Source organism: Anolis sagrei, chromosome 2 (genome assembly GCF_037176765.1).
Source record: "Anolis sagrei isolate rAnoSag1 chromosome 2, rAnoSag1.mat, whole genome shotgun sequence".
In the NCBI taxonomy this organism is placed as follows: domain Eukaryota; kingdom Metazoa; phylum Chordata; class Lepidosauria; order Squamata; family Dactyloidae; genus Anolis; species Anolis sagrei.
Window position 1 is genome coordinate 28,162,619 of NC_090022.1, and position 25,051 is coordinate 28,187,669.

The 25,051-nt window shown below is 44.5% G+C and overlaps 1 protein-coding gene across 1 annotated transcript in view; it reads left to right on the top strand.

Annotated features, from left to right (window-relative positions):
- The window catches only part of LOC132769459 (G-protein coupled receptor 22-like), a 100,871-nt gene extending 96,945 nt beyond the window's left edge, over window positions 1-3,926 (top strand). Inside the window, exon 2 of the mRNA XM_060766495.2 lies at window positions 1,588-3,926. Coding sequence (XP_060622478.2) covers window positions 1,592-2,953 — 1,362 coding nt within the window. The 5' untranslated portion in view covers window positions 1,588-1,591 and the 3' untranslated portion in view covers window positions 2,954-3,926. The remainder of the gene's footprint in view (window positions 1-1,587) is intronic.
- The last annotated feature ends 21,125 nt before the right edge of the window (window positions 3,927-25,051 follow it).

The window sequence follows — 25,051 nt, forward strand, 5'->3', positions numbered from 1 at the left end:
CCCAACTCTGATTAAATCGTTATTCTAAACTTTGATGTAAATGAATCCTTCCAATAATAATAGAGTAAAATAATAAATGTAATAATAATAATAATAATAATAATATGGTTCGTCAATGTTGCAATCCCAGGCGATAGCAGGATAGAAGAGAAACAACTGGAAAAGCTTTTTCTTTTTCTTTTTTGTCGTGTCAGGAGCGACTTGAGAAACTACAAGTTGCTTCTGGTGTGAGAGAATTGGCCGTCTGCAAGGACGTTGCTCAGGGGACGCCCGGATGATTTGATATTTTTATCATTCTTGTGGGAGGCTTCTCTCACGTCCCCATATGAGGAGCTGGAGCTGATAGAGGGAGCTCATCCGCCTCTCCCTGGATTCGAACCTGCGACCTGTCGGTCTTCAGTCCTGCCAGCACAGGGATTTAACCCACTGTGCCACTGGGAGCTCCACTGGAAAAGCTGACATGATATGAGTATTTAAAGATCAAACTGCAAAGACTGTGTCACAAGCCAGTAAAGATGGTTCCAGTGGTGATTGGCACACTGGGTGCAGTGCCTAAAGACCTTGGCCTGCACTTAAACACAATCAGTGCTGATAAAATTACCATCTGCCTGCTGCAGAAGGCCACCTTACTGGGACCTGTACGCATTATTCGCCGATATATCACACAGTCCTAGACACTTGGGAAGTGTCCAACGTGTGATCCAATACAACAGCCAGCAGAGAGATCTTGTCTGCTGTGGACTCATCTTGTTGTGTTTCAAATAATAATAATAATAATAATAATAATAATAATAATAATAATAATAATAATATATCACACAGTCCTAAATGCTTGGGAAGTGTTCGACTTGTGATTTTGTGATATCAAATCCAGCATATGTATTTCGTTTTTGTGTCAGTAAAATAATAGTTATAATAATAGAGTAAAATAATAAATGTAATAACAATAATAATATAAAATAATAAATGTAATAATAACAAATAGAATAAAATAATTCATGTATTAAAAATAATAATGATAACAGAGTAAAATAATAAATAACCTTGACTCAAGTATAAGCCAAAGAGGACTTTTTCAGCCTAAAAGAAGGGCTGAAAAACTAGGCTTATACTTGAGTATATACAGTAATTTATTTCTGAAGTCAAGACAGAGATGCAGGACAATGTGTGGAAAACTTTTACCTTGTTTTAAGGGAAATTGCTGCTTGTGGGTACTTCTTTGTTCCTTATTGCATTATATTAGCTGAAAGAATATATTTACCTTTGTGTTTTGTTTACCACAACTTGTAGTGGATTTGTGCTTTTTGTACTTCCAGAATCTGCCAGTCTTTTTCACATACTCCTAATATTTTGTTCAGCATGCTTGGGATGTTTGTAAGGGAGCTACTAAAAACATTTTTAGGGTGTAATATGGGATAAAGGATGCCTTTTGCTGACTCCTGGGCTCAGTGATGTGCAGATGTTTATTCCATAAGAATAGGTTGCTCCCAAGCCTTAGCTCCCGGGCAGTTGGAGTCATTACAAAGGTTGTTTTTCCTACTGATATTGGTCTTTCTTTGATTGGAATCTCTCTCTCTGTCTCTGCAGGTGAATGACTGCCCGCAATTCCTCAGGCAAGCCTGAGGACTATGCCCAAACCACCCTGGCCCTTCCTTCAGCCATGGAGAGTCCCATGTTTGACACCATCCTGGAGACGACGGATGGGGTAACTCCAGACCCCAGCTGGACCCTGCCCTATCCACTGGGCTTCCAAGTCTCACTGACAGGCTTCCTGATGTTGGAAATTGTCCTGGGAGTAAGCAGCAACCTGACTGTCCTGGTTCTGTATTGCCTCCAGGCTGGTCTCGTCGACTCGGTCAGCAACATGGTGACCATGAACTTGCACGTGCTGGACGTGCTCATCTGTGTGGTCTGTGCACCACTCACCATGGTGGTGGTCTTGGTGCCGCCTGACCGTGCCACCACCCTGCTCTGCTGCTTCCATGAAGCTTGTATCACCTTCAGCAGTGTAGCCACGGCCACCAATGTGTTGGTGATCAGCCTGGATCGTTATGACATCTCTGTACGCCCAGCCCAGCGTGTGTTGACCCCCGCCCGTGCCATCTTACTCCTGGCTGGAGTCTGGGTCCTGTCCCTGGCTGTCTTCTTCATCCCCTTCCTTGAGGGAGAATTTGGCCATGCCAGCAATTGGCAGAACCGCACGGTGCTCTGTGTGGGACCTGAGGAATTCCACGCCGAGCTAGGCACCTCTTATCACCTGGCTATCCAAATCCCTACTTTCTTTGCAGCTGTGGCTGTCATGCTGGTCACTTACGCAAAGATCTTACAGGCTCTCAACATCAGCATCGGCAGTACCTTCAAGCGCAGCCAGCGCCGCAAGACTAAAAAGAGGAAGCGGCGGAAATCAGCAGAGCCTGGCACCATCATGGTGAGCAGTGGAGTGGAAGCTAAGCGGCGGTCCCAACCCATACCCGCGCTCCCTGCCCCGCCCCCCATGGGAGTACAAGCCTCCGTCTCTGTGATCATTGCGCTGCGGCGGGCGGTGAAGCGCCACCGGGACCGGAGGGAGCGCCAGCGGCGAGTTTTCCGCATGTCCCTTCTCATCATCTCAACCTTCCTGTTGTGCTGGGCGCCTTTGTCCATCGCCAATCTGCTCATCCTGTGCCTCGGGCCCAGCCCCTTGCTGGGCAAGCTGCGTATCTGCTTCCTAGCCATGGCCTATGGCACCACCATCTTCCATCCGCTCCTCTATGCCTTCACCCGCCAGAAGCTGCGCAACGTCCTCCGCAGCAAGCTGAAGAAGCGGGTAGTGTCGGCACTGCAGGTGGACCCTGCGCCAGGTGGCACAGTCATCCACAACTCCTGGGTGGAGCCGCCACGCAAAACCTGCAAAGGCAGGCCACGGGCTAGCGATGGGGCTGAGCATTGTCTCACCGAGGCCACTAAGGAGTGAGGTGTCAATGCTTAGTCTTCAGAAATGGCTACCAGGAGAGCTTGGGTGGGTGTACTATGAGACCACTGCCTCACCCAAACTGGTGAGCAGTGGGTACCAAACACTCAATGCCCCCCAACCCATTATTGAAGGAAGGCACGGTGCCCTCCTCTTGAGGTCACCAGAAACTACACAAAATGGTGCTAGCTCCTCAGATTGATGCCACTAAGGGGAGAAGTCAGGGAGGGAGGGTTAAGTGAGGTCATGTCAGATGAGAGGGGCAGCCACCAACACCTCACGGAAACCTCAACTGTTCCCCTTGTACATGGGACGGCAATATTGATCCGTCACTATAATCTCTTCCCACGCCCATTGGGGAAACAGTCTAACTTTCTGATGAAGAATTAGGCCTTCCTGTCTGTGGTACTGACTAAATTACCACAACACATGAGTCCCTTGAGTATTACCACTATTACTAATGTTACTACTTTATATAGTGCCAAGAGTTACACGAGGGATCCCGCTCAGGTGCATTCCCCTCCGTGTACGGCTGTGTCACTCCACAAGTGAGCTGTCACAGAGGTACACAACCAGAGGCCTAATAAGTCCACACACAAGCCTCCTTTACTGCAGGTTAAATACAGGAGGGACAAATGCTCTGGTTACTGAGGGAAGAAGAAGAAGGAAAAGGCCTTGGAAGGGCCATTTGTGTGTGGTGAGATGGAGTTATGAATAGCTAGAATCAGCTTGGACCTCACACTGCTCTCCGCTCTGTTGCGATGCCATGCTTTTATCTTCAGAGCCCCTTTAGAATAGGCAAACTGTGTACTGTTTTAGGTCCAGTGTGTTGGGCTTCCAGCCATCTCCCAACCTTGCAAAAAGCAAGACGGGTTCTTAGAGTTTACGTCTTCCCTAGACAAGTAGGCATCACCCGAAAAAGCTTATAGTAGGCTCTGCTCCTCAATCCATCTTCCATATTCATACCAGTATCCCCCAACAAAGGAAACTGGTGTGGTGGATACTATTCTAGTTCTTCCGGCATCAATACAACGAAACACCTTTTGTCTGGTTTTGATGGTTCACTACAGTACCAGATGCCAATAGCTGCAGGAATGAAGGATGGAGAGGGAAATTGGCCACTCTAAGGAGACCCCTGAATGGAGCCAGGGCAGTACAGCCCCCTCTTTCCAAGGGTAGACACATAGACACATCCACGGGAGACTCCAAGGCAACCCTTTAACTTTGGAAAACGAGAGAGAGGTGATAGGGAATGGAAGTTTTGAGGTGTGAGTTGGCCACTCCAGTGGGATGGACCTTTCCAGGTTCTTCATGCAAGGGAACTAGGCTGTGCCTACCTACCCAAATTCCAACTCATTGGAAGGGCATCCAAGGTCCAGAGAGTCATGACACCATTTTGCAAGAATTTCCAAAGAGGCCCGATAATTTATGTTTATTTATTTATTCCTTTATGTATTTATATTGCATCATAGATGTACATGGCACTTTACAAGCAGAAAAACAACCAAACAATCTTGGGCCATCAGGGATATGATCTAATTTTGCATTTCACACCCCCCCCCCCCCCCCAGCATTGCTACCTGCACTTTGGAAGCAAATAGTTACTTGTAGTTGTAATGTGGCTCAATCATGCTTCATAGACTCATGGAGTTGGAAGAGACCTCGTGGGCCATCCAGTCCAACCCCATTCTGTCAAAAATCAGAACAATTTCACGTTCAAAGCATCCCCAAAGGATGGCCATCCAGCCTCTGTTTAAAAGCCTCCATTGAAGGAGCCTCCACCACACTTCGGTGTAGAGAGTTCCACTGCTGAACAGCTCTCACAGTCATAAAATTCTTCCTAATGTTCAGATGGAATCTCCTCTCCTGTAATTTGAAGCATTTTCTCCACGTCCTAGTCTCCAGGGCAGCAGAAAACAGGCTTGCTCCCTCCTCCCTATGACTTCCACTCACATATTTATATATGGCTATCATGTCTTCTCTCAGTTTTCTCTTCTGCAGGCTAAACCTGCCCAGCTCCTCAGCGGCTGAAAACATGTAGTTCACAGTTGTTGAAAACTACAAGCAACTTGTTATTTGTCTCCAACAGTTGCTTTCAGACTCTGGGTGTCAATCGCTAGGGGGATTGTCCTAATGAGTAAATGACAGCTCGTTGCAATTTCCTTGCTTTTAGCTCACTAAAACCTACCTTTGAAACAATGTTCTACATGGATTCGATCCAAGGTTTCACTTACTCATGTCCAGGGGTCAAATGATCTCTTTGGGAATTTGCTGGCAATTGTATAGTCTGTTTCTTCTGGAAGTTTCTACAGAGTTGTGTTGGAGGGCCAAGCAAAAGGGATTTCTAGGAATTTCAAGTTCTTCCAACACAACTCTGTGGCATGTTGGGACCAGAGGTGAGATAAATCAAAAGTATTCAGGACTCTTCCACACAGCCATGTAACCCAGAATATCAAGGCGGAAAATCCCACAATGTCTGCTTTGAGCTGGATTATCTGAGCCCACACTGCCATATATTCCAGTTCAAAGCAGGAAATGTGGGATTTTATTCAGCTGTGTGGAAGGAGCTTCAGTCATATTCTTGGTTTCATGTAACTGAGTGTGGCCAGGAACAGATTCCCCGAAGATATAGGGATCTTACTGTAAACATAGATATCCATCCAAAATAGATAATTACCTACCTACTCATCCCAAACATGCATCTTTTATCCACACTGAACACCAACATTGGTGTTTTTTTAAATAAAAAAACTATATATCAGATATAAAGCTGAAGTAAAGGAATATTTATGTATCACAAGTATTTATAAGATGCCTCACAAAGCAAATGATGCAAGCTACAATTCGACCTATCTGATAAATGTTAACTCAAAAGAGAAAAATTGCTGCCATTAGCTTTTGAAGGAATGACTTCTGTGAAGGATCTTCAAGGTTTTCTTGAATGATTGCTGCTAAATGGGCCAAGGATAAATACATTTAGTAGCAAATGCCACCCGTGCTGGGGACAGCACCAAAACAGCCTCATTTGTTGTGCTCACCAGTTTAGACAATTTTATTGGTGAGCTTGCAAACCAAACCGAGCTTCCAAATTGATCTGGGCAAAATCTTATCAGCACAACCTGATCCCAAGAAATCTATGCTCTTAAAGGTTAACCATCACTTTGAAATAAGCCTGGATAGAGCAACTGGAACAAAAGTCTTGTGACATGTTCTCTGGGTCCTGTTTAAAAAAACTGTGTGGCTGGAATGTGCACTGACTGACGCTACCAAACTGTCTTCAAAGGCAGCCCCATGTAAAGCCCATTACCATAGCCCAACTTGGAGACAACTGGTGCAGTCTACAAAAAGTGCCTGGGTGACAAGAGTTTGAAGGAGGTCCATCACAGGATGGTCTCCTCTGTGTGTATTTTGTGCTTCTAGTCCAGGCATGGGCAAACTTTCAGACTTGGAGGCCGCATGCTAGAACTCCCTGCTAGGAGGACTGGCTGCCCGATGATGGAAGGAAGGAGGAAGGAAAGAGAGAAGGAAGGAAGGACGAAATGGAGGGAGGAAGGATTGAAGGAGAAAGATGAAAGAAGTGAGGGAAGAGGGAAGGAAGGAAAGACAAAATGGAAGGACAAAAGGGAGGAAGGAAAGGATAGAAGGAGAGAGAGAGAAGGTTGGAAGGAGAAAGGGAAAGAGAGTAGGAAGGAAAGACAAAAGGGAAGGATGAAAGGGAAGGGTGGAAGGAGAAAGAGGGTGAGGAAAAAGGAGGGAAAGGGAAGGATGCAAGGACAAAAGGGAGGAAGGAAAGGATGGAAGGAGAGAGGGAAGTATGGAAAGACAAAAGGGAAGGATGTAAGGACAAAAGGGAGGAAGGGAAGGATGGAAGGAGAAAGAGGAAGAGGGAAGGAAGGGAAGGGTGGAAGGAGAAAGAAAGGGTGAGGGAAGAAGGGAGGATAGAAAGGGTGGAAGGACAAAAGGAAGGAAGAAAAAGATGGTAGGAGAGAGGAAAGAGGAAAGGAAGGGAAGAATGGAAGGGAAGGGTGGAAGGAGAAAGAAAGAGGGTGAGGGAAGAATGGAGGAAAGGGAAGGATGGAAGGACAAAAGGGAGGAAGAAAATGATGGAAGGAGAGAGGAAAGGTTAGAAGGAAAAAGGGAAAGAGGGAAGCAAGGAAAGACAGGAGGATGGAAGGGAAGAGTAGAAGGAGAAAGAGGGTGAGAGGGAAGAAGAGGAAAGGGAAGGATGGAAAGACAAAAGGGAAGGAGGAAAGGATGGAAGGAGAAGGGGAAAGAGGAAAGAAAGAAAATAAAAGGGAAGGATGAAAGGAGAGAGGGAAGAAGAGGAAAGGGAAAGAAAGAAAAACAAGAAGGAAGGATGGAAGGAGAGAGGGGAAAAGGGAGGAAAGGGAAAGGAAGGAAGGACGAAAGGGAGGATGGTAAGAATAAATGACAGAAGGAAGGAAGGAAAGACAAAAGGGAGGGAGGGAAGGAAAGAAAGAGAAGGAAGGTTATATGGGAATGGAGGGAGAGAAGAGGGAGGAAAAGCAAAAGGGAAGAAATGGAAAAAAGAGGGAAAGAAGGATGAAAGGGTGGAAGAGAAAGAGGGAGGAACGATAGGATGATGAGAGAGAAGAGAGCCTGAGAAAAGAGTCCAAGGGGCCGCATCCAGGCCTGGGTTTGCCCATACCTGTTCTAGCCATAGGTATAATATCCTACCAGCTGTAATACTACCGGCCAAGGTTGGGATCTGTAAAGAGCCGTAGAGTTAAGTGTGAAATATGTTGGAAATAGAAGGGATCCCAAAGGAAAGAGCCAGCCGATAGCACATGAGCAAACTGCTGTCTCTCCAGATAAAAGTCAGAATTCACAGATTTTACCTGGCAGAGCATGATGGGTTTTTGGGTGATAATAGGTTGGTCTAATAATTTCCCTGGGGTGGCTCTACTGGAAGGTAGGAGCAGAAACAATTATCAGACGCCTCACATCCCATATTTTCCTATGATGCCCCACTGATTTGTCAAGGTACACAAGGTATATCCACCTCCAAGGGCATTTTATGGCAGCTATCCCTGGTAGACACACTATAAAACCTTTCCCTGGGACCAAACCCCTGCATTTCGACAGGAGTCAGGCTGTTTCATTTATTCTGGGTAGGGATTGAACTTGATGTTTTGCCTTTCTAATCTTCGCTGGGGGAAAAATGTTACCTGCTTGAAATGCTCCTCATGAGACAGTTAAGGGAGGAGGGGAAACCCATAAATAAATTAAGAGAATGTGAATGTGACAGCGGGCCATGTTTCAGAAAGAAGGCATGACGGGTTCCTTGCCAAAAACAAAACCAAAAAAAACACCTCTGTTGTTGTGTTTTTAATTACGTGACATCAGAGCTCAGGTAGATGCTTGTCAAGAGAGGAGCTTACCTAACAGTGAGAAGAGCGTTGTTTGCTCTTAAAAATAAATACAAAGTGGGAGACGATTCCCCATTTGGCACTTCTTAATTATAGAGTCTCTCCTCAGAGAGTGGGAAGGCACCTGTCAGCTCTTTCACCGCAGGTGCAAAAATATGCCAGAGAGGGGACTATGGCAAAAGAGTTAGTGGGGACGGGAAAGAATGAGGTAGGTAAGGGAATTATTTTGGAAGCGAGGGCCAACCACAGCATTCAAACCCAGCCCATCCTTTCACGAAGGGCCGGGTGCTGATGGTGCCGTGCCCTGTCGGCAGCAAACCATGTTCCAGGAGGAACTTGACTTGCTCATTATAAGTGAAGGATGGCAGTCAAATTGTGTGGAAGGGTGGTGAGGATCTGCTGTCAAAATACCAGCCATCTCCCACAAAGACGGGTGACATGACAGCACAATGGATCTTCTCTGAATCATTTTCACATGGCACGAAGCCTTTCTGAATGTGCTTCCCACCTGGGGAGATCTCGGCTCGGCTTTCGGTGCAGTGCAAAGGTGCAGTAAATCTCAGATCTTACTCAGAGGTGGGTTTTTTTGGGAGGAGGGAGGCTTAAATATCTAATACAGGCAGTCCAGAAGTTACAAATATCTGACTTACAATTCACTCAAAGTTAAGGACAGGGGTGAGACAACAGAAAGTGAGAAAAATCTGCCCCTCAGAAGGGAAATTCACCCCTGAGAGAGTTGTCGTGGGGAAAAGGGGCCTCCACTGAAGCCCTATCACCAAGCCGAATTTTTCAGAATCCAATTCTCACAGGGACAGAAAGTGGAAGTGAATTCTTCTGAACATGTTAACAGACAACAAAGCAAATGTCACAGGGGTGTTAAAGTGGTGTGACGCCAGCCATATATATATATGGCTGGCATTACACTTAAAATATATACCTGTTCCAACGTACATACAAATTCAACTTAGCAAACCTACAAAATGGGTTGCTGTGAGTTTTCCAGGCTATATGGCCAGGCATGTAGCCAGGGGGAGTTTTAGGGGTTGAACCCCTCCCCCCCCCAAATTTTCCAGGTTAAGAAAAACATTTTTTTTTGCTATTTTTGGCCTTACTAACCTTGCATACCTTGTATCTTATACCTTTTACGGAGCAGTAAGGGTCTTTGGGATATATTAAAAATGTGTTATCAAACTATTCTTCATGATTTGCTAAAAAAAAGTTTCAACCCCCACCCCCTAATTTTTTTTCTGGCTATAGCCCTGTTTATGGCCATGTTCCAGAAGCATTCTTTCCTGACATTTTGCCCACATCTGTGGCAGGCATCACCAGAGGTGGTGAGGTCTGTTGGAAACTAGGCAAGTGAGGTTTATATATCTGGAATGTTCAGGGACTGTTTGAGGCAAGTGCAAATGTTGTAATTGGCCACCTTGATTAGCATTGAGTGGTCTTGCAGCTTCAAAGCTTGGCTGGTTGCTGCCTGGGGTATCCTTTGTTGGGAAGTGTTAGCTGGCCCTGATTGATTCTTGCCTGGAATTCCCCTGTTTTTTTAGTGTTGCTCTTTATTACTGTACTGACTCAATCAGGGCCAGCTAACACCTCCCAACAAAGGATCCCCCAAATAGCAACCAGCCATGCTTTGAGACTGCAAGGCCATTCAGTGCTACTTAAATGAGTCCCCTTCGGGGTGAGAAGGGCAGCATATAAATGTCATAAATAAATAAATCACCATGGCCAATTGCAACATTCACACGTGCCTCAAACACAAGTGTTCTTTCTCCCACCCTGGACATTCCACAGATATATAAACCCCACTTGCCTAATTTCCAACAGACCTCACAACCTCTGGGGATGCCTCCCATAGATGTGGGTGAAAAGTCAGGAGAGAATGCTTCTGGAACATGGCCATACAGCCCCGAAAACTCATAGCAACCCAGTGATTCTGGCCATGAAAGCCTCTGACAACATATCAAGCCTACAAAACTTGGGGACTGTCTGTAATTACTTGGAGTTATTAAAAAGTGCTTCTTTTGAACTAACCAGCCTTGGGAGGAAGAATATTTCACCCTATGAGCACAAGACCTAGTGAAACAATGGATGAAAAGGATCAATGTTTACTAGAACATGGAAACAATAATTAATTGGGGCGGGGAGAGAGTTGACATCAAAGAAATGCAATAATAATCAACATTAACTGTTGATAAGATTGCTTATTAACATGGTGTTGTTAACAGTTCTACTGTACGCCTGCCTCACTTGAGAGCAAAACATCCAAAGTGCTCACTGGCATCCAGCCTTGACAGCCGTGTTTCAAGGTCCCAGGAGGAGGGTTTTCTAAATTGCTTTTGAAATACTTTTTCTGTGCGCACAAAACCACTAAGCACAGTTTGGGAAGCAAACACTGATTGATCAATTACACTTACATCCCATTCTTTGGGAAGTTTTGAACCATTATCCAAACATAGCCTCTGGAATCAAAATATGTTCGTCTACAGTCCATTTCTTCAAGGTAGGGTCAGGGATTTCAGTCTGTGGGACTTAATTCGGACCTTTGAGCCGCAGGGTGATCCGTGATGGACTGCCCTGTTTCCCAGAATAGCACCAGGTTTGCTTGTTTTCATCCCCTTATATCTTTTCTTCCATTCTAAAAGGCTAAAATGCTTCTCTGGAGGATTCGGTTTCCAGCAGCAACTGCCTGAAATGGAAATATCCTGGTATTTTGGGATGCAGTATTGGCTGTCACCCTTGCCCATAGTAAGAATATGCACTCCTTCCCATTTTCTCTGAAACTCAATTAGGCCAACAGGCTGAAACAGGTTCCTTCCTAATACTATAAAGCTTTGAAGGGTACATCTACACAGCAGAAATAATCCAGGGTTGTTGTGAGTTTTCTGGGCTGTATGGCCATGTTGCAGAAGCATTCTCTCCTGACATTTTACCTGCATCTATGGCAGGCATCCTCAGGTTGTGAGGTCTGTTAGAAACAAGGAAAATGGGGTTTGTATAGCTCTCAAATGTCAAGGGTGGGAGAAAGAACTCTTGTCTGTTTGAGGCAAGTGTGACTTGTAATTGGCCACCTTGATTAGCATTGAATGGCCTAGCAGTTTCAAGTTCTGGCTTCTTACTGCCTGGGGGAATCATTTGTTGAGTTCTTTCTCCCACCTTGAACATTCCACAGATATATAAACTCCATTTTCCTAGTTTCCAACAGATCTCACAACCTCTGAAGATACCTGCCATAGATACAGGCAAAACATCAGGAGAGAATGCTTCTGGAATATGGCCATACAGCCCAGAAAACTCACAACAACCCAGTGATTCCAGCCATGAAAGCCATAAACAATACATAGAATTAATGCTGTTTGACCCCACGTTGACCACCATGGCTCAATTCTACAGAATCCTGGGAGTTGTAGTTTGGTGAAGCACCAGCACTCTTTGGGAGAGAAGGCTAAAGACCTTGGAAAACTATTGCCTCCAATGTTCTGCAGCATTGAGCCAAAGCAGTTAAAGTGCGTGCCATACTGCCTTAATGTATTCCAAGATACTTTAAGGCTCCCCATTGTTTCAGTATCCATTGACCCATCTGGCAAATGATTTTTGCATTGGCAGCTCATAAGCCTGCTTTTGATCCATCTCGTCTTTTGCAGGATGTTGCAGGTTCTGCATTGCAGACCTTGGTGGCTGCTTTTATAGCCGCCACCATTCAGGCTGCCCTCCTGTTACCTGATTCCAAATGCATGCAATATACTTTTTTGCTTCCTGCCACACCTGAGCTGTGGTTCTCAGTCTTCCAAACCTACCATTTGTTGTTGTCGTCCTTGATGTGGCTGCATATTTAAATAAATGAGGCTTGGGGTATGGCTGCAGCCTCGTTTCACAAAGTCAGCAGAAGTTAATTTATGTAACAAAAGGAAAGAGGAAAAAAACAGAAGGTTTCGTGCCTTTTGGAGAAGGAGAGTACCTTAGATCAACTTATCATTCCTTAGCTACATTTCACCACTTAGTTTCCCTGCGCCGCGATGAGCCTTTGCCTTGTCAATTTTTCATGAGCCTTGATAGGATGATAGAGATCAAGGGTATGCGGTGCACAGTCAGTATTAAAAATTCCAGCTATGTTTGATCTTTTAAGAATGGCTTGTGGCTGGTTTTATTGCAGGTTTTCCAGCAGCAGGCCATTCCCCTCGGTAATGCTCATCAAGGCAGCTACAGAGTTTCCTTTGTTCTCCACAGCAGCACTTACCATGCTGGCTAGGGATGATAGGAGTTGTAGTTCAGCTCTATCTGGAGACACCCTAGGGTTGGTGGGATTCTCTTCATTTCCATACCCTTACTCTTCCCCAAAATGGGAGTCACTGGGGGAAGTTGCCAGATTCCTTCTTGGGCTTTCCCTCCAAGAATCATAGAATCAAAGAGTTGGAAGAGACCTCATGGGCCATCCAGTCCAACCCCCTGCCAAGAAGCAGGAATATTGCATTCAAATCACCCCTGACAGATGGCCATCCAGCCCCTGTTTAAAAGCTTCCAAAGAAGGAGCCTCCACCACACTCCGGGGCAGAGAGTTCCACTGCTGAACGGCTCTCAGGAAGTTCTTCTTCATGTTCAGATGGAATCTCCTCTCTTGTAGTTTGAAGCCATTGTTCCGCGTCCTAGTCTCCAAGGAAGCAGAAAACAAGCTTGCTCCCTCCTCCCTGTGGCTTTAGTTTAGAATTGAGCTTTAATTCAGCTTGGGTGTCGGGACTACTGGGGGGTCACAAGGGGGTTTCAGAGGGGTCACCAAAGACCATCAGAAAACATATTTCTGATGGTCTTAGGAACTCCTTTGGGCTTGGCAGAGAAGTCTTTCTCCACCTATCCTTTTCCTTTCCTCCTTCATTGAGATTTACTGGCCTCTTAGCCAAGGGGAGGGCTGTTTCTGAGACTCCAAGCAGGGAGGGGAGAGCAGGCGTGCTCAGCACATGGCAGCGCGGTGCACATGTGCAGGCAAGGGAGAGCATGTGAGGCTGGAGAGAGGCTCGTGCCAGTGAGTCCCTTCAAGGCATGGGGGTTCTGTGTGGGAAGTTTGGCCCAATTCTATTATTGGTGGGGTTCAGTATGCTCTTTGATTGTAGGTGAACTATAAATCCCAGCAACTACAACTCCCAAATGTCAAGGCCTGTTTTCCCCAAACTCCATCAGTGGTCACATTTGGGCAAATTGAATATTTTGTTCCAAGTTTGGTCCAGATCCATCATTGTTTGAGTCCACAGTGCTCTCTGGATGTAGGTGAACTACAACTCCAAAACTCAAGGCCAATGCCCACCAAACCCTTTCAGTATTTTCTGTTGGCCATGGGAGTTCTGTGTGCCAAGTTTGGTTCAATTCCTTTTGTTGATGGAGTTTGGAATGCTCCTTGATTATAGGTGAACTATAAATCCCGGCAACTACAACTCCCAAATGACAAAATCAATCCTCCAACCCCACCAGTATTCAAATTTGGGCGTATTGGGTATTTGTGCCAAATGTGGTCCAGTGAATGAAAATACATCCTGCATATCAAATATTTACACTATGATTGAGAACAGGAGCAAAATGAGAGTTATGAAGTAGCAACGAAAATAATGTTATGGTTGGGGGTCACCACAACATGAGGAACTGTATTAAGGGGTCACAGCATTAGGAAGGGCTACAACAATGAAGACAAAACATCTCACAGTGGGGGGGGGGGAGGGGTTGCCCAGAGGATCAAAGTTGGTTGTGCAGGTGCTAAGAGTTGATGAGTTTCCTCAAGACCCTTTGGCTCCCTTCTCGTTGCCCTTTTTCCTTCAAGCCAGACTTGAAACAGGAGGCAGCTCTTCAACGCATCTTCCCCAAAAGCCCTTCAAACAAGCAGACTGTCCTCTGTAAAATTCAAGACTATTAGCACCTCTTCCCTCTTTTCGCCCCAGCTGTCTGGGCCAAAGTGACATTTCCTGTAAATACCTCCTTTCACTCTTTCCATTCCAACATCCAGACCATCCATCAATACGATAAATAAAATAAAAATGGTCATCATACTTGAATCTGTGGTTATTTCAGCAGGAGGACTAGGAGGGGGAGGCTGTTTCCTGGCTTATGCAATGAAAAGGAGGGAACGACATAACCAGACTGTCTACTAATGAAATGACAAGACAAAAATTACAAAGCTACCTTCTTCCATTATTGATTGCCCTCCATAGTGGCTTCTTGCCTATTTGATTTTTTGCGCCTTACTTGACCAAAGGCATTTTGAGCTCAGCGATGCACTGGTGCCACCTAATGGGCGCTGACATCCTCGGCTTCCCACATTGCACAAATCATGGCACTATTTTCATGAGCAACACACACAAAAGCACATTGGGTTTTGCATTTTCTGGGTCAAATGGAAGCGCCACACTTGTATAGATTTTTAAGACTTCTTTTTTTATTTCACATTTAGTATAGTATGTAAACACAGTCATTGCCATCCTACAAAAATGTTGCCAATATTGCTTCACAAAACTGCACAGCAGGCCTGGGAAAACTTGGGTCCTCCAGTTGTTTTGGACTTCATAGAATCCTAGAGTTGGAAGAGACCTCATGGGCCATCCAGTCCAACCCCTGCCAAGAAGCAGGAAAATTGTGTTCAAAGCACCCCCAACAGATGGCCATCCAGCCTCTGCTTAAAAGCCTCCAAAAAAGAAGCCTCCACCACACTCCAGGGCAGAGAGTTCCACTGCTGAACGGCTCTCACAGTCAGGAAGTTCTTCCTAATGTTCAGATGGAATCTCCTTTCTTGTGGTTTGAAGCCATTGTTCCGCATCCTAGTCTCCAGGGCCCAGTTTTTTAAGCCACTCCTCATAGTGCTTGTTCTCCATACCCTTGATCATTTTAGTCGCCCTCCTCTGGACACATTCCAGCTTGAATCTGAGGAGCGGGGTGAACTCCCGCTGTTAGCCCCAGCCTCTGCTAACCTAGCCATTCAAAAGTATGCAAATGTGAGTAGATCAATAGTGAGTAGATACCACTTCTGTGGGAAGGTATTGGCACTCCATGCAGTCATGCTGGCCACATGACCTTGGAGCTGAACTTGCTGACTGAAAGTTTGACAGTTCGACTCTGGGGAGTGGGATGAGCTCCCGCTGTTAGTCCCAGCTTCTGCCAACCTAGCAGTTCAAAAACATACAAATGTGAGTAGATCAATAGGTACCACTTCTGCAGGAAGGTAACAGCACTCCATGCAGTCATGTTTGCCACATGATCCAGGAACTGTCTACGGACAACACTGGCTCTTTGGCTTAGAAATGGAGATGAGCAGCAACCCCCAGAATTGGACACGACTACACTTAATGTCAAGGGGAAACCTTTACTACATCTTTACTGACCTACCAATGGACAAGTAGTATCTTATTTCATGGATATTTTAGTGTCAGGGGATATTTGTAATATGCATTCAGACTATTGAGACACTGTTCATTTAGAAAATATGGTCAAAATCCTACATCACAGTCTGGATCTACACTGTTGATATAAACAGTTTGACTGCATTAAACTGTGTTCAGGTTTACACTGACCATATAATGCAGTTCCAAACTACATTATATGGCAGTGTAGATCAGGCCACAGTCTTAACTACAAATTTGCAGTTTTGTTACTACAAATTTGCAACTTCATTGCAGAAATTAAAACCTTGCTGGTGAATTGAAAAGGTGTGCATTTGGGACTGACAAGAGGAATGCTTCCAGTGCTCATCTGAGAATGGATATCAAGCACATCCTGTTCCAGCCCATGTGTGGACGCACATCTGGGACACAGCACTCACTGTGTGTGACGCATGACTATCTATTCCAATGTCATAGATGCCCCTGGCTGAATAATGACTACTCGGTTCAATTTTACACACGCATAAAGCCATTAACAAAGACTGCTACAGAAAAACCTATGATAAAATTACCTTAGGGTTGCCATAAGTCAGATACGACTTGAAGGCACACAACAACAAAGTCCTAAGAAGAATGCCAGGCTCCATTCTTATACACACAAGTGTCAATTGGATAAAAAAAACTGGGAACTCCTTTTATTTTTAGCATTTGCAAGTAACTATATAGTAGGAATCCTGTTGTTAGTCTCATATAGAGTGGAACCATTCCATCGATGATACAACATGCAGATAAAATTATTGATTCAATGGTCCTAATTCAGATTAACAGTTAGGTTTTGGCTTATATGAGCACATCAAAACGACCACAATTGTAGTCAGTCTTCTACATTTGTGGGTCTGATTAAAATATTCTCCCTGGGAAACTCTAGGTCAGGTATGGGCAAACCCAGGCCCAGGGGGCAGATGTGGCTCTTTTCTCAGACCCTCCACACTCACACCATCCTATCCTTCCTTCCTTCTCTCTTTCCTTCCTCCCTTCCCTTCCACCTTTTAATCCTTCCTTCCTCCCCTCTTTCCCCTCTCCTTCCCTCTTTCTCCTTCCTTCCATCCTTTTTGTCTTTTCTTCCTTCTCTCTTTCCTTCCTCCCATCCTCCATTCCCTTTCACCCTTTAATCCTTCCATCTTTCTTTCCTTCCTCCTTCCCTTCCTTTCTTCCTTCCATCCTTCTCTTCCTCCCTCCCTTCCCTTCCCTTCCCTTCCACCTTTTTGTACTTCCTTCCCTCTTTCCTCCCTCCTTCCCTCTTTCTCCTTCCTTCCTTCCCTTTTGTCTTTTCTTCCTTCTCTTATTTCTCCCTCCCTCCTTCTCTCCCTCCTTCTCTCCCTTCCTCCATTCTCTACCAGCCTTTCATCCTTCCATCTTTCTCTTTCCTTCCCTCTTCCCGTCCTTCCTTTCTTCTCTTCCTCTCTCCCTCCCTCTTCTTCCACCCTTTCGTCCACCCTTCCTTCCCTCTTTCCTCCCTCCTTCCCTCTTTCTCCTTCCTTCCTTCCTTCCTTCCTTCCTTCCTTCCTTCCCTTATGTCTTTTCTTCCTTCTCTCTTTCCTACCTCCCTCCCTCTTTCTCCCTTCCTCCAATGCCTTCCAACCTTATGTTCTTCCATCTTTCTCTTTCCTTCCTCCTTTCCTTCCTTTCTTACTTCCATCCTTGTCTTCTTCCCACCACTCCCTTCTCCATTTCCTTCCTCCTTCCTTCCCTCCTATCCTTCCCTTCCTTCGCTCTTGTCTTTCCTTCCTTTTCTTTTTCCTCCCTCTTTTCCCCTCCCTTTTTCTCCCTCCCCCTTCCTTCTCTTTTTCCTTCTTCCTTCCCTTCCCTCCATTCTTCCCTTCCACCCTTCCTTCCTTTCCTTTTGTCTTTCCTTCCTTCTCTTTCCTCCCTCCCACCATTCTCTTCCTTACTCCCTCCCTTCTCTTTTTCTTTCCTCCTTCCCTCCCCCTTCCTCCTCTCTTCCATTCCTCCTTCTCTCCCTCCCTCCCTTCCTTACCTCCCTCTATCTCCTTCCATCCTTCCCTTCCTCCCTTTTGTCCTTCCTTCCTCCCTTCCCTTCCCTTCCTTCCTTTCATCACCGGGCAGCCTGTCCTCTTGGCAGGGAGTGCCAACATGCAGCCCCCAAATTAGAAAGCTTGCCCATGCCTACTCTAGGTCCTTCAGTGCAACTGTATGGGAAACGTCCACTGCAAAATGATTGCAAAGTCATGTTGGCAGACCTAGAGATTCCAAGAGAGAATGCATCTCCATTAATCTAACTCATCCAGTACTATTTTAAAGTCAACTTTTGGTGGAAGTTGACCACAGAGTTGTTCTATCTAGAGATTCTTGCAAAAAATATTCTCCCAGGTTAAAAAAAACCAATTTTATTATTTGTATTTTTACTTTTGGGGGATCCATGTAGGGCATGGTTGTGATCTGGTTGGTTGGATGGAAACATTCATACCCAAAGGAGTGTCACCACAATAACCTAGTACATGGCTGAGCAAGTCCATACCAGATATCCAAAAGCATGAGGATCTACCTCAACTGGGCTGCAAACAGGAATAGCTCCAGCATTGACCAAGCCTCACTTTTTGTGTACTTACACAACATCTGTGTGTTTCTATTTTGGATGTTGCCGTTGCCTTATCTTTTAATGGATTACTTCCATCTGGACATTATATACGGGGGAAGTGAAACATGTTTAAGAGGGAAGCGTTATTTGACTGTGGGGTTGGGACGCAAGGCATCAGAAAATAAACCATCACTGAAAACACAGAAGGGGAAATCTAAAGGTGGGTGTTGAAATGAAAATTGATGGGCAGGGAAAATTAGTTGGCGGAGAAGGAATCCGACTGCAGGCTCTCAGCCGCAGAACACCTACTCACACACCTAAGAACAATTTGCAGAGATGAAAGGCTGTCAAACAAAGATCTTACTCAGCTATATAGTCATTCATTTTGTGCCTTGCTCTTTGCAGCACTGGGAAACAATTGGCTATCAAAGTGATCTCCCCCCCCCCCCCCCCGCCCTCTGGCATTCCTATGCCCCCCCGAGCTATTCCTTCCTATATCAATTTAGACTAGAACATTTTTTCCAAAGGTTTACAAGCAAAGTTAATTTTATACACCTGGAATCCTACCAGAATATTCATGTCACAGCCACATCCAACATCTCCTTCGTCTCATTCAAAATACAATGATGGTGCAGATCACAAAAGCAAGTCGAGTCTATTATGCCATGCTTTTGAAGCAGACTCTTTCAGAACAAGGGAAAAGACAAGAGAGCAGGAGCCGTTGATTGCTTCTGAATTTGGAATATTATATACAGGCAGTCTCCAGGTTATGGACAACACACACACACAGTAGAGTCTTACTTATCCAACATAAACAGGCCGGCGAAACGTTGGATAAGTGAAAATGGATAATAAGGAGGGATTAAGGAAAAACCTATTAAACATCAAATTACATTATGATTTTACAAATTAACCACCAATTTGTAAAATTTACAAATTTACAACAAATCGACAGAAAAAGCAGTTCAATACACAGCAACATTATGTAGCAATTACTGTATTTACGAATTTAGCACCTAAACAGACAAGGGTTCTTTCTTTCTCCCACGCTGGACATTATTCTGGGCAGGAGGCAGACTGCATTGGATAATACAGAATGTTGGATGAGCGAAGGTTGGATAAGCGAGACTCTACTGTGTGTGTGTGTTTATTTATTTACATCACTTATATCCCGCCCATATCAGCCCGCAGGCGACTCAGGGCACACACATACAAGCTTTGGCTAACATAGGGAAGGGTTAACACCCCTGTGGTGTTTGTTTTGCTGCCTATGCCCCTGTTCAGAAGATTTCACCTCACTTTCTGTCCCTGTAAGAAGTGAAATTTGAAAAAAAAAATGGCTTGTTTTGGAAACAAGGAATGCTGATAAAGCTCCAGTGGAGACACCTTTTCCCCCATGATAACTCTTGCAGGAGTGAATTTCCCTTCTGCGGGGTAGATTTCTCTCACTTCCTGTTGTCTCACTCCTATTCTTAACTATGAGTCATATGTAAGTCGTATTTCTGTTGGGTGAGTGGGCTTATTAACAAAAGACCGTCCACAGAATTGTAGAGTGCTGGCTTTAGCCTATAAAGCCCTTAACAGTTCTGGCCCAGTTTACCTCTTTGAACATAGCTCCCTCTACAAACCACCTAGGACCTTAAGATCGTCTGAGGAGACCCTGCTCTCAGTCCCTCCAGCATCACCATTGCGTTTGGTGGGAACGAGAGACAGGGCCTTCCCCGTGCTGGCCCCTCAGCTATGGAATTCCTTCCCTAACAAGATCAGATCTGCTCCATCACTCCTGACCTTCTGGAAAAAAGTGAAATCCTGGCTATGGGATCAAGCATTCAGAGACTAGACTGACTTGCTGGCAAAGATACTGTTTTAATGGACTATGGTGGACTGCTTTTAAGATGACGGCTTAAATCGGCAAACTGTTTTAATGTTTTTTTATATTGTTCTATTATAATATGTATATTTATGCTTGTTTTACTCTGTACCGGGATTGTGGCGCAGCTGGCTGAGTGTCAGCTGCATTAAGATCACTCTGACCAAAAGGTCATGAGTTCGAAGCCAGCCCGGGCTGGAGTGGGTGTCCAGCCATTGTGTAGCCCGTTGTCGACCTTTGCAACCCGAAAGACAGTTGCATCTGTCAAGTAGGAAAATAAGGCACCACCTTGTGTGGGAGGCTAAACTAATTTATGAGGCCATAAAGAAAGAAGACTCCGGGGAATGTGGAATGCGGAAGAACTTCATCGGTGTCCTTGATGGACGATGAAAAGCAGCAGCTCCCCTGGAGGCCAGAAAAAAAAAAGTTAAATAGCCTTTGTCTGTTAAATGTTGTTTGTCAAACTGGCATTGAATGTTTGCCATATATGTGTTTACTGTAATCCGCCCTGAGTCCCCTGCGGGGTGAGAAGGGCGGAATATAAGAACTGTAAATAAATAAATAAATACATTGTTGGCTCTGTGTTGTGCCGGTTGGTAGCTACCCTGAGTCCCTCTGTGGAGAAAGAGATAGGACAGGATACTAATGCCCTAAATAATTAAATTAATAGAGCAGAGTAAATTATTACTAACAACAAGATCCAGCAGCAATAGACAAAGTGACAAAAAGAACAAAGGGCCCTTCCACACAGCCCTATATTCCAGAATATCAAGGCAGAAAATCCCACAATATCTGCTTTGAATTGGGTTATCTGAGTCATAGAATCATAGAATCAAAGAGTTGGAAGACACCTCATGGGCCATCCAGTCCAACCCCCTGCCAAGAAGCAGGAATATTGCATTCAAATCACCCCTGACAGATGGCTATCCAGCCTCTGTTTGTGTGGTGGACACACACTATCTGAGTCCACACTCAGATAGTGTGAGATTTTCTGCCTTGATATTCTGGGATATAGGACTGTGTGGAAGGGCCCAAAGACACACAGAGCAATGTTATTTCTTCCTTAGGAGGCTTTTCTTTGTAGTAAAATAATATAGTTGCACTATTTACAAAAACAAGGTTTCCATAACACAACTAAAGTTCTTTACACTTCCTTCTTTGCTTCCATGCTGGGCTTCTTTCTCATGCTTTTGTTGAGGTCTGAGATCCCATGTGTGCAATGTGAAATTATGCCAGTTTAGCTTAGTACTGGACTCCCAACATTGTGCGACATATCATGTTGATGACCTGGCTGAGCGCGGTCTCCATTGTGCAACCGGCTCACAAGCAGCATCTGCAGAAATCCCCTCTTCTACACAACCACCAAAGGGATAGGAGGCCTTTCCCGTTTTCACTCCAGCAACCCAGGTTGCCACCCTTCAGGAATTTCCGCTGTGACAGCATGGATTCTGTCTCCTTCTGCAAAGGCATTTCCTCTGAATGTTCCTCGAAACAAAAGGGAAGCAGCAACAGGAAGCCCCGTGATCCGGCACCTTGCCAGCATTGGCGTCTGCTGCGAACCTCGCCTGACCCTTCAGTTGTAGCAGGATGACAAGGACGGAAACAAAACAACACAAATATTAGAAGCACGTGCACAAAGAAGGCTAAAAATAAAAGCCAGAGCACATGAAAACAAAAATGGCAGGTAGCTGTGTGTTGCCATCAGAAAACAAAAGGAGAAAAACATTCCTTGGTAAAGTTATGCCATTGTTGGGACTAACAAAAAGAAATTCACAAAGTCACAAACAACAGTTCAACCTTGGGATCCACACATAGAAACAACATGGTTTTCCAGTATCTTTGTTGTCTGGAAATGCCACAGATGTGGCAAGTTTTTGCATCTCCAACATCCTCCTTCAAGCTGGATAATACACAATTTAGGAGAAAAAAAGGACAGTCACGGGTTTCTAAGGCCCCTTCTACACTGCCATATAATGCAGATTATCAAAACAAATAATTCACATCATCTCCTTTGAACTGAATTATATGAGCCTACAATATAATCCAGGTCAAAGCAGATAATATGGATTGCAAATTGCCGTGTAGAAGAGGCCTAAGGGCCCTTCCATACAGCCATCTAACCCAGAATATCAAGGCAGCAAATCCCACAATATCTGCTTTGAAGTGGGTTATCTGAGTCCACACTGCCATTTATTCCACTTGAAAGCAGATATTGTGGGATTTCCTGTTTTAATATTCTGGGTTATATGGCTGTGTAGAAGGGCCCTAAATTGGGTTGCAGTACAGCTTCTGTCTTAAGCAATGCAATGAAATCTCAGCTGCAATAAAATCTCTGGGAAGTCTAGTCTGTATTATAATGGTCAGTGTAGACTCATATAATGCAGATGTAGGCCCTTCCACACAGCTGTATAAAATCCACACTGAAGTGGATTATATGGCAGTGTGGACTCAGATAACCCAGTTCAAAGCAGATATTGTGGCTTATCTGCCTTGATCGTCTGGGTTATATGGCTGTGTGGAAGGGCCCTTAACTACAATTAACTGGATTATCTGAGCCCACACAGCCATATAATCCAGTTTAACAAAGTTAATCTGCATTCTGAAATTGCATGATATGGGTGTGTAGATGGGGCCTGTGTCTCACCATTCCACAACCAAGGCCCCTTCCACACTGCCAGATAATTCAGGTTATCAAAGCAGAAAATCCACATTATCTGATTTGAACTGGTGTACACTGCCATATAATCCAGTTCAAAGCAAATAATATGGATTTTATACAGCTGTGTAGAAATCAATGGATTGATCTGAGGCTATTAATAGGAGGCAAGCCATATTCTTTTGGAGGTTAGGTGCCACTTTGGACATGTGATTCTCATTGATTTTAGTAGGTCCTACAATGGTTTCTCTGAGGCCATTTCAATGCTTCAGTGCTAATGGTCTTTGCTTCTTCCAGCACGCTGGCATTTGTCTGCTTGTCTTCTCAAGAGATTTGCAGGATTTTTCAGAGGCAATGCTGATGGAATCATTCAAGTAGTTGCATGTGACGTCTGTAGATAGTATCAATATATGTATATACAATGTATTACATTACATTACATTACATTACATTACATTACATTACATTATTAGTGAGGATATATCTTTGAATATTTGAACATGGCTATCATCTTCCCTCTTAACTTTCATTTCTCCAGGTTAAACATACTCAGCTTCCTTAGCCGCTCCTCATAGGGCTCAGCTTCCAGACCTTGGACCATTTTGGTTGCCCTTCTCTGGACAGGCTCCACAAGCCAACACTTATATAAACCACACTGATTCAATAAGCCTACTCTTGTCAAACAAGAGAAACTATAGGACTTGGGCTTTTTTTTCCCAAATAGGCCCAATCTCCTGGCTAAGATGTCCCTGGCATAGTCCACTGCCACCAGACGGCAATGGTGCCCTTACTGGCTTAGATCAGTGGGCACTACTCCTTTCCCTTACCCCATTTGTTTAAAAAACAGCTGACTTTCTGAAGATGCAGTGTAGACTCATCCAGTTCAAAGCAGATAATGTGCCTTATCTGCTTTGACAAGCTGGATTATATGGCAGTGTAGAAGGATCTATGGTCACTGCATTTTAAATATTCATCTGGAGAAGAGAATTCGTATTCAGGGGACAATGCCTTCAATTTTCCTCTCCAAAGAGCCACAGCCTTGAGCAGGATTTATGCCGGAGAACATAAATGAATTAAATAGACTGATCAGGTCTCCCTCTCATCGCTATTTTCTCCACCATCTTATTAATTCTCTCTCAAAGGACATCAGTGGCAAATTCTGCTTTTGAAAATATTTTTTGAGAATGGGTCGGAGGGTGGTGTATAATGTTTCAACCATTTTAAGAGTTTCTAATGGTTTAATGGACCCATAAAACCATTAGTTAAACGACTGCATTGCTGAACTTGCTAACCGAAATGAGTTAAACCACTGCATTGCTAAACTTGCGGACCGAAAGGTTGGTGGTTCGAATCCGGGGAGCAGGGTGAGCTCCTGCTATTAGGCCCAGCTTCTGCCAACCTAGCAGTTCGAAAACATGCAAATGTGAGTAAATCAATAGGTACCACTTCTGCGGGAATGTAGCCACACTCCATGGAGTCATGCTGGCCACATGACCTTGGAGGTGTCTATGGACTACACTGGCTCTTCGGCTTAGAAATGGAGATGACCGCTACACCCCAGAGTTGGACACGACTTGACTTAATGTCAGGGAAAACCTTTACCTTTATGTTAATGGTTTTCTATGACTCGAACAGATTTGTTTGAATAATTCTAGGTTTAATTCTATGTTAATATTTATTTGTTGTAGGTTTTAATTGTGTTGTGTTTTTTATGTTGGGTGCTACTTTGGGTCTCAATTAAGAAAGGAAAGCTAGGTATAAATAAATATGATCGTCCACATTGCTACCTAATGGTTTAGACCAAAAAAAAACTGCACCAAAACCATGAGTGTTTCTCAGCATGGTTTTTATTGTATAAGTGTTGTTTTTTCCCTTGTTTGTTTGTGTGTGTGTGTTTTTATGGTGGCCATCAGATGTTGTCATTTGTAATCCTGTCTTGCTGTCTCACTGCATCTTACATCTTACTCCCCATCCCTTCTTGAAAAGGTTTTTGAAAAAAAAGCTGTAAAGGAGGAAAAGGCTAAATGAGTGCACAGTCTTTCTATTGTTAGCACCAAGAGCTGGACGGAGCCCAGATCACCGTCTAAAATAGACAAAAAGCCTTTGCGAGCTTTTATGCCCAACTTTGTTTCTTCTCTGTATATACAGCCGTACATTAATTTCCTTTCCATGCTGCCTGTGTATCTGTCTCACAAGCCCCAAGAGGAACTGGCCTGAGAATAAAAGAATTC